At 35.1% G+C, this 10,464-nt stretch overlaps 1 protein-coding gene across 1 annotated transcript; it reads left to right on the plus strand.

The window, feature by feature from the left end:
• Positions 1–1,507: 1,507 nt before the first annotated feature.
• LOC117976156 (small ribosomal subunit protein eS27-like) lies at positions 1,508–8,724 on the plus strand. Its single transcript, XM_034939559.3, has one exon. It carries the CDS (start codon positions 8,019–8,021, stop codon positions 8,271–8,273), a length of 255 nt encoding a protein of 84 aa, XP_034795450.1. The 5' UTR covers positions 1,508–8,018; the 3' UTR covers positions 8,274–8,724.
• The last annotated feature ends 1,740 nt before the right edge of the window (positions 8,725–10,464 follow it).

Genomic DNA, 10,464 nt, shown 5'->3' on the forward strand with positions numbered 1-10,464 from the left:
ACAGCATTTGGACACGTTCTATTTTGTGTTTTATAGAAATGTTGTTGAGATGCTTGACCTACAATACAACTATTTGTACTAAACCCGAAAAGACTTCAAAGTGAGAAAAATACTGGAAATTTTATGTAGTCCTACTGAATGGTGATGGACATGCAGAATGTGGAATTAAGATCATGCCTGTATCTTTCCAATCAGTATGATTTATTAAGAGAAGCAAAAGCTTGAAAAGAGTCAAAGAACAATAGCCACACACCCAGAGCTTACTAAAACATCCCTAAATCAGTTAAATAGCAAATTTATTGCAGTTTTTGTTGTGATTGAGGAAATATTTTGATTCATTATTTAAAAAAATCAAAATACACAACTGTGTGGTAATTATGTTTTCAAGTGTGTGTGCTAAATATTTTGATATCTGCCTTTCTAGTTTTATTTTTAAACAAACAGCAGTTGCCTTTGACATATGGAATTATATATTATTATGATTATGCTTTTAAAATCTATATACTTTATGAAAATTTTATGTGAGCATGTGTTTTCTTAAATATCAGAAAAATGTTCACAGATAAACATATAAGGGAAACTTTATATATCATTTCATATTTTTCACTTTTTATAAAATAAATATATTTTATTCAATATGATTTTAATTTTATAACTTTTCTGAGTTTTTTAATATAAAAATTCAGAAATTAGAAAGTCTTTTGCTAACTTTGTATACTTGATCTTTGATTTCAAATATAGAAACTAACATTATAGGACATTGATAGTGAGATGCATAATATATTCTTTGCATCTCTACAGGTAAGTTGTTTCAATTGCCATATTTTCCTCATTATAAAACATTTTCATATGTAATATAGAAGGCATAACTTGTACTCTCTTTTCTGTCCTTTACTCTCTTTTAAAAATTGTTATATTAGTATGACCAGACATTTCTCAAAAGAAGACATACAAGCAGCTAACAAATATATGCAAAAATGATTAGTATCACTAATTGTCAGAGAGATGAAAATCAAACCCACAGTGAGATTCTATCTGACACCTCTCAGAATGACTATTACTAAAACTTCAGAAAATAACATGTGTTGGTGAGGTTGTGGATAAAAGAGAACACATACATTGTTGGTGGGAATATAAATTAGTTTTGCCCCTGTGGAAAATAACTTGGAGATTTCTCAAAAAACTAAAGGTAGAATTACCCATCAACCCAGCAGTCCCCTTCCTGGGTATATACCCAGAGGAAAACAAATCATTCTACCAAAAAGATACCTCCACTCATATGTTTATTGCAGCACTATTCACATTAGCAAAGACATGGAATCAGCCCAGGTGTCCATCAACAGTGAACTGGTAAACTGGATAAAGAAAATGTGGTACATATACACCATGAAATACTACACAGCCATAAAAAGAAAGAAATCATGTCCTTTGCAGTAACATGGATGGAGCTGAAGGCCATTATCCTAAGCAAATGAAAGCAGAGGCAGAAAACCAAATACCACATGTTCTTAGTTATAAATGGGAGCTAAACGTTGGGTACACATGGACACAAAGATGAGAACAATGAACGCTGTAGATTCCAAAAGGCAGGAGGGAGGAGGAAGCCAAGGGTTGCAAAAACTACCTATAGGGTACTATATTTACTATTTTGGCGATGGCATTATGAGAAGCCCAAACCTCAGCATCATGCACTATATCCATGCAATAAATCTGCACATGTACATATCCCCTGAATCTAAAATTTAAAAATAGATAAAGTTGTCATATTAGGGATGCATGCGTTTTTTTGATAATAGCCTTATTGAGGAGAGATGACATATGACAAACTACACATGCCTAAAGCATACAAGTTTGGGTGTATGATGCACCCATGAAATCATGACCACAATCAAGATAGGGTGCATATCTATTACCCCCAAAAGTCTTCTCATGCTTCTTTGTCATCCCTCCCTTTCAGGCTGCACAAGCCTCCTCCTCACCTCCACTATGTCCTTAGGCAACCACGGATCTACTTTCTATCACTATAGGTTAATTTACATTTTCTATAATTTGGCATACATGGAATTACACAGTAAGTACTACTTTTTGTCTGATTTCTTTCACCCAGCGTAATTTTGAAATCCTTCCATGGTTGTAGTATATACTAATAATTCTCTTCTTTTTATTGCTCAGTAGTATTCCATTACAGGGTATACCATAATTTGTTCATTCATTTACTTGTTGATGGAGTTTTAGACTGTTTACAGTATTTGGCTGTTACAAATATATTTCTTATAAATATTTATGTACAATACTTTGTGGTATGTACATCTTTAACTTTTTTTTTTTTCTTTGAGATAGAGTCTTGCTCTGTCACCCAGGCTGGAGTGCAATGGCCCGATCTCGGCTCACTGCAACCTGCGCCTCCCGGGTTCAAGTGATTTTCCTGCCTCAGCCTCCTAAGTAGCTGGGATTACAGGCGTGTGCTACCACGCCAGGCTAATTTTTGTATTTTTAGTAGAGAGAGGGTTTCACCATGTTGGTCAGGGTGGTCTTGAACTCCTGACATTGTAATCCACCAGCCTCGGCCTCCCAAAGTGCTGGGGTTACAGGCATGAGCCACCACGCCCGGCCACATCTTCAACTTTTACAGAAGCTTCCAGACAGTTTCCAGAGCAGTTCTACCATTTTCTGTTCTCATTAGCAGGATACAGGAGTTGTAGTTCTGCCATATTCTTGCCAATACTTCATATGCTTACTTACTTTTTTTTTTTTAGCTGCCTTAATGGGTGCATGGTGGTATATGGTTGTGGTTTAATTTGCATTTTCCTAGTGACTAATACTGAATATTGTTTCATATGCTTTCTTGTCACTCATATTTTTTTTTTGTTTAAGTATCTGTTTAAATCTTCTGTCCTCCACCTTTTTAAAAACTGAGTTTTTTCATTTCTTATTGCTGAATTTTGAGGGTTCTTTACATATTCTGAAAACAAGTCCTTTTTCAAATATATGCTTTACAAACGTTTTCTACACGTCTGTTGCTTGTCTTTTCAGTGTCTTAAGGATGTCTGTCAAGGAGAAATTTTAAATTTTGATGAGGTCCAATTTATCAATTTGTTCTTTTGTAAATCATGATTTTGGTGACATATCTAAGAAGTATTTGCCTAACCGAAGTCAAAAAGGCTTTCTGCTGTGGTTTTCTTCTGAAAGTTTTTTTAGTTTTTACATTTAGGTCTGTGACCCATTTTGAGTTAACATATGTGGTGTGAGCTGTGGATCAAAGTTCTGTTTTGCATCGTTGCAGCAGCATTTGTTTAAAACATTTTCCTTGCTCCACTGAATTGTCTTTGTGTCTTTATTGAAAATCACGTGTCCATATATGTTTGGGCCTCTTTCTAGACTCTCTATATTCTATTACAGTGATCTTCTTGTTTATCTTTATAGCAATGTCTTACATTCTTGATTACCGAAGCTTTTAGTGAGTCTTTAAATCAGGTAGTACTCATCCTTCAATTTTGGTCTTCTTTTTCAAGTTCATTTCGGTATTCTAGGTACTCTGCCTTTCCATATGAGTTGTTAGAATCAGTTTGATAATTTCTACAAAAAAAGCCTGCTTGGATTTTGATCGTGATTTGATTGAATTTATAGATCAGTTTGGGAAAAATGGACAGTTTTACAATATTACGTCTTCTGATTCATAAGCATGGTGCATCTTTTCATTTATTTAGGATTTTCTCAGTTTCTGTTAACATTATCTTTTAGTTTTATGTGTTCATGTCTTGCATTTATTTTGTCCTATTTATTCCTAGTAATTTCATACTTTTGGTGCTATTGTAAATGACATATTAAAAAATTTCAACTTCTAATTTTTCTTTTTCTGGAAAGTTGAAATATAATTTATTTTTGTGTGTTAATTTTGTATCCTGCAGCTTTTCTAAATTCATGTATTAGTTCTAGTTGCTTTATTGTACATTCCATTGTGTTTTGTGTTTTTTACATAGACAATCATGTCATCTGTGAAAACTGACATCTTTACTCCTTTTTTTTCCAAACTGAATGCCCTTTAGTTATTTTTCTTACCTTATTGCCCTTGCCAGAATCTCCAGTATAATGTTGAATGTAACTGGTCAGAATTGACATCCTTGCTTTGTTTCTGTTCTCAGGGAAAACATTCTGTCTTTTATCAATACTTTTGATGTTAGCTGTTTGTTTTATGTAGCTGCCTTTTATTGAGTTGAGGAAGTTTTCTTCTACCTGTATTTGGCTAAGTTTTTATCAGGAATAATGTTGGATTTTGTCAAATGTACTTTCTGTATCTACTGAGATGATAATATAGTTTGTTTTCAATGTTAGAACATGAAGGTGAATTACATTAATGTTTGAGTGCTGAACCAGCTGTGCATTCCTGAGATACACTCAAGTTGATCATGATGTATTATCATTATTGTAAAATGTTGAAATCATTTTGCTAAAAATTTTCTTAGAATTTTTATATCCGTGATCGTAAGAGTTATTCATCTGTAGTTTTCTTTTCTTACAACATCTTTGATTTTTTGTACCAGAATAATTCTTGTGTCATGAATGGGTTGTAAACTATTTCTTCAGGTTTCACATTTCTCCAAGAGTTTGTGTAGAATACTATTTATTTGTTAAATGTTTGGCAGACTTCAACAGTGAAGTTATCTGGGCTTGGAATTTTGTTTTTGGAAAAGCTTTTAACTCTAAAAACAATTTAATTGATATGGGTCTATATAGGTTGTCGATTTCTTCTTGAGTGAGCTTTGGTAGTTTGTGTCTTTCAAAGAATTTGTCCATTTCATCTAAGTTATTGCATTTATTAGCATAAAGTTGTTTATAATATTCCCTTATCTATAGAATCTGTAGTGATTTCACTTCTCTCACTCCTGAGACTGGTAATATTAATAATTTGTTCTCTGTCTCGCTCTCTTTCTTGCACGTGTGCGTGTGTGTGTGTGTGTGTGTGTGTGTGTGTGTGTGTAAAATGTCTGGCTAGAGGTTTATCAATATTTTTGGAAAATATAAAGAACCAGATTTTGGTCTCATTGTTTTTCTCTTATTTTTCTGTTTGTATTTCATTTACTTCCACTTTCATCTTCATTGTTTATTCTTCTATGTTTCAGTTTAATTTGCAGTTCTAATTTTTCAAAATAGAGGCTAAGATAATTCATCTGAGGCTTCCTTCTTCTACTCCTCCTGCTCTTTATTTTTGAAATAGGTCTTCAGTGCTATAAATTTTGTCCCAATTACTGCTTTAGAAGCATTCCTCAAAGTTTGATATGTTGTGTTTTTATTTTCATTGAATTAAAACAATTTATAGTTTTTATTAGTTTCTTCTTTGACATGGGTTATTTATGAAGATGTTATTTTATTTCTACATATTTTTAGATTTTTCCAGAGATATTTCTGTTGTTGATTTTATTTTAATTTCATTGTGTTCAGAGAACATACTTTATCTGACCTGAATTCTTTCACATTTATTGAGACTTATGTTATGACCCAGAGTATAATCTGTCTTTGTAAATGTTTCATATGCACTTGAAAAAAACGTGTATTTTGCTGTTGTTGGGAGGAGCGTCCTAAAAATGTCAATTAGGTCAAGACATTTGTTTATAATTTTCAAGTCTTCCATCCTTAATGATATTCTGTCTACTTTTTCTATCAATTATAGCTGGCTATAATTGTGGTTGTCTACTTCTACTTGCAGTCCTGTCTCTTTTTTTTGCTTCATATATTGTTAACCTCTATTATCAGGTACTTAAATGTTTAGGATTTTTAAAATCTTTTGCTTGGCACATAATGGACAAAGCTTTTCCATGTATCTTAGCAAGATACATGGAAAGATATGTGCAAAATGTAACAAAATGTAACACAGCATAATCTACTTGGATATGTCTTCATTTCATATGCTCCATCGTGCACTTCTTTTTGTTTTACAAGGCAATATTGGAGATATGATCGTTCCTCTTCCTACAAGTATTAGCCTGACTAATGTTAAACTTACGTTCTGTTTCTGGTATTATGTGTCTATTACTTTCTAGGTGTCCAACATTTAAATTCAATGCTCAATCATCGAAATCAAAGATATTTTATGTAATCAATTTCAAGGGTATTTTATATGGCAATTAAACTCTACACATGTAGTTTCAACACTATACAGACTCCATTGAAGAGATGACAATGTCGGTAATGATGACCAAGTTTGTGCATGTGTAGGCAATGTCAATTATGCATTGATTGCTATCTAAATGATACTAAGCATAAGACATATACCTTGATGTTTAAATGTGAAAAAATTTATTTTAAGTCTATGAAATATGGTTCATGCCAGATAGGAGTATTGTATTCTATATAGTGATGGATGAATCAGCCAAGTTACTGTCCCCATAGAGCTTATGTTCTAGTGTGTATAGGCCAATATGAAATAAGCACAAAATAAATGAGACAATTCTTACCTATGGTATATACTAAGAAGAAAAGAAAGAGCAATGCAGTAGTAGGTTAAAGGGGTAGGGTGAAGGTGCTATTAATTGGGTTGTCAGTGAAGGCCTTTCTGAGGATGTCATGAGTGAGATGAATGACACTGAGACCTGAATAGGGAGAGGAAGCCATTGGGGATGACATTGGGGAAGAGCATTTGAAGCAGAGGGAGCAACAAGTAGAAGGGCTCTTGATCAGGCATGAGCTTGGTGCTGGAGAAACATAAAGAAAATTAGCATGGCTGGAGTTTAGTGAGTAAGAATGGTAGCAGGTGAAGGTAGAGAAGTGGGTTGTGAGGCTGTTTTTGCTTTAGTTTCTCTAAAGTCGAACCAGAAGATTAAGTATTCTTTTAGAAAAACACATTAGACACATTACTGCACGTGGATGTGTTTCATTTCAACCCTGTGTAGGGACTAAAAAAAGAAGGAAATAAGCCGAGCCTCCCAGGGTGCTTAGCATCTGTACTACATGCAATTTAGCACTTGGATATATGTTTCCATGTGTTACTTGCAAATTGTATAATCTGTTTTAGCCTTGTCACTCTGAGGGGAAAGGGCCATGTTATATTGGTTCAATTAGTATGATATGGCTTCTCAAGGGATAGTTATGGCTTGGGTGAGGCAGGGGGTAGAAGAGGGTTGATGCAAAATCAGCATGTTTCCTGGCAATTATATTAACCAGTTAGCACTTAAAAGGAGCATAATTGGAACATCTTTCTGGAGGGCAATCTTGAAATACGTATCAACCAATCCAAGTTTTTTTTTAATGCTTTTATTTTGAAAAGTATATGAAAGAAATGATCAGGGCAAAGATGCTTCAACAGGGATGTTCATTGAACTGCTTTTTTTGTAATAGCAAAAAAGTTGTCAACAAGTTAACGTTGGAAAACAGAGTTACTATAAAATATTATTTAGTATTAAATTTGTGAGGTAGATTAATACTTTTTGACATAAATTGTGTCTAAAGTATTTTAAATGTAAAATATGGGCAGAAGCAGAGTATAATTCCACCTTTGAGAAACAATAAGTTGTTTATATGAGAAAAGAAAAAGAAAAAATATCTGGCCATCTACAAAGATCAAAACTGCAGTTGTTTCTTTGTAGTGGGGCTTTACATAGGCTTCTTTTTATCTTTACAGATGTTTATATTGTCTGAGCATTTTACAATGTTATACATTTTGTACATAAGATTATTAGAAAAAATTCTATTTCTATGTTGAAAAATAACACAAGGCAAGCTGCTTGTTGAGCAGGAGTTGAGTTAAAGGGTAAAACAGTTTATGAGGTAATGCCAAGAACACACTTGGGGCACATCCAGAAGAAAGTGGTTCTGGCATTACACTTGACACATAATAGAAAACAAATGGTGAGTGGTTGTTATGGGTTGAACTGTGTCCCCTACAAAATCCGTATGTTGAAGTCCCAACCCATAGTATCTCAGAATGTAACCATAGTTGGAAATATCGGATGCCGAGCGCAGATCGTGTGCAGCTCGCTAGCGGTGTTGGCTGAGAGGTCTAGAAGGGCTAGACTTGCTAGAGGATGACTTTGGCTAGAGATTTACTACCTCCGTCCTTGGAAGAGGAAAAGAAAAAACATAAAAAGAAACGGCTAGTGCAAAGTCCACATTCTTACTATATGCATGTAAAATGTCCAGGTTGCTACAAGATTACCACGGTTTTCAGCCATGCTCAGAGAGTGGTTCTTTGTGTAGGTTGTTTAACAGTGTTGTGCCAGCCTACAGGAGGAAAGGCCAGCCTCACAGAAGGGTATTCATTTAGAGGAAAGCAACACTAATGATCCACACAGCTTCCTGAATTCGTGTTATCTTTCAGAAAGCCTTATCATAAGTTCCATAATTTGAATTAATCTACCAAGATAATGTAATTACATTTGGTTTTGTAAGGTATACAACAGTGATCTCCCATTTTGATGTCAGGCTTTCAATAAAGTTTTGGTTATGGGGAAAAAAAAAAGAAATATCACCTTTACAGAGGCAATTAAGTTAAAACGAGGCAGGTAGGGTGGGTCCTGCTTCTAGTATGGATGTGCACAAAAGGAGGAAAGTCCATGTGAGGACACAGTGAGAAGGCAGCCATCTGCAAGCCAAGGAGAGAGGCTTCAGGAGAATGCAAACCTACTGACACCTGGATCTTGGACTCGTAGCCTTCAGAACTGTGAGACAGGGAATTTCTGTTGTTTAAGCCACCCAGTTCATGGTATTCTGTATGGCAGCCTTAACAGACTCATACAGTGGTCAAAAAATGATGGCTGCTATTATTAAGAAGAGTTATTCAACACTAGGCACTGCACTAAGGACTTTACATGCATTATCTTATTTCTTCATCACATAATCTTATGAATTAGATTCTATGATTCATACATATTTTGCAAAAAAAGTAACTGAGGCTTAAGGGTCTTAACTAATTCATTGCATAGCTAGCAATGTGGCAGAGCTAGGTTTTGAATGTTGGTTGTCTGATGCTGTAACTTCTGCCCTTAGGCGCTGCACTAATATCAACATGACTTTGTGACAGTACACAAAGTTAGGATCCAAGAAAGTTAACATGGCAACACCAATAAAATGGCACATGATTTCACTCTAGGTAATAAATGTATACAATATTTATATCTTTTTTTGTTGAATTGAAAAACCCTTCCTCTTTATTACAAGGTAAAGAGATTTCATGATATTTTATTTGTTTGGTTGTGAACTACTAGGGGTATAATCCCATATAACTCAGTGGGAAGAGTAGTTGAGTACTAGAACTGGGACCAGGTCTCTTGGAAACTAAATAGAGACAAAGAACAAATAAAGGAAGCTGTCATTTGGAATTTGAAACCCTTAAATATTCAGTGCCCCATTACAGTTTGCTTGGCTCTTATCTTCGGGATGCTCTGTCATAAACTCTTCAAGTCAATCTTCCGAGGAAGGTCTTACCGTCAGTGAAGAAACTTAGGTTCTGAGAGATGAAGCAACTTTTCTGAACTCACAGGTCTGGTCAGTGTTTTTTATCTCCAAAGTCAGACTGGGATTGTGGACATACATCTTCTTGCTCCCCGGCCATGCGTGAAGAGGACGGCCGTGTTTATCCAGGGAATTAACCCTTTCTCTGTTACCATTAATTTCTACTTATTTTATGTTCACTCTTTAGAAGATATTCTGCATTTGACTGTATAGAGGAAAGTCTGAGTTCCTGGCCCCTCAAAACTTTGAACTTCAGATAACTGAAACTTGGAAAGTTTACTTTCCAGAAATAACTTATTGGAGACTAATTTGGAGAAAATAGGGAATCCCTCTTCTAATTCAAGAGCTTAATAACACCAAGATTGAATCATTTAGTGAATGCTTGCAATGTGCCAGGAACCATGAAATGCACTTTCCCGTTAAACATGAGGCATGTATTTCTCCAGCTTCTGGGAGGGTTGGCTGCTAACAGCTCAGAGCTGAGCCTCTCTCTAGGAATTTCCTTTAACCAAGTGGGTGGCCCTTATCCAATGACTAGTTGATTAGGGTACAAAAGAAACAGTATAGCTCTAGAGAGCCATGCGGAGATCCCCCTAGAGTTGGCTGGGGCTTCTCTATGGGTTATCTTCTCCCTCTGTCCAGTCCTTGTTCCTCTAACTGCTTTCTAATACACCTCCTGCACTTGAATCTCCACCTTAAAGTCTAGTTCCTAGCAAACCTGATGTAAGTCAGAAGCCAAATAAAATTTCATCCATCTATCCATCCATCCATCCATCCATCCATCCATCCATCCATCCATCCATCCATCTGTCCGTCACTCCCTTGACTTATTTACCAGATACTATTAAACACCTGTGATTTGCCAGGCAATATTCAAGGTCTTAAGGGTATAGTGGAATTCCTGCAATTCCTGAAAGCAAGATCTCTGTTCTTATAGAGTTTCTTACTGTTTCTATGTTTAAAAAGTGCTTTAAGCTAGGAGAAAGGCTTAGCACCATATCATTATTAAATGTTCTATAG

Source organism: Pan paniscus, chromosome 18 (assembly GCF_029289425.2).
Source record: "Pan paniscus chromosome 18, NHGRI_mPanPan1-v2.0_pri, whole genome shotgun sequence".
Classification (NCBI taxonomy): Eukaryota; Metazoa; Chordata; class Mammalia; order Primates; family Hominidae; genus Pan; species Pan paniscus.

Excerpts from the sequence above, each read along its gene's own strand:
- LOC117976156 (XM_034939559.3), top strand. The coding sequence starts at position 8,019 with ATGACTTTGGCTAGAGATTTACTACCTCCGTCCTTGGAAGAGGAAAAG.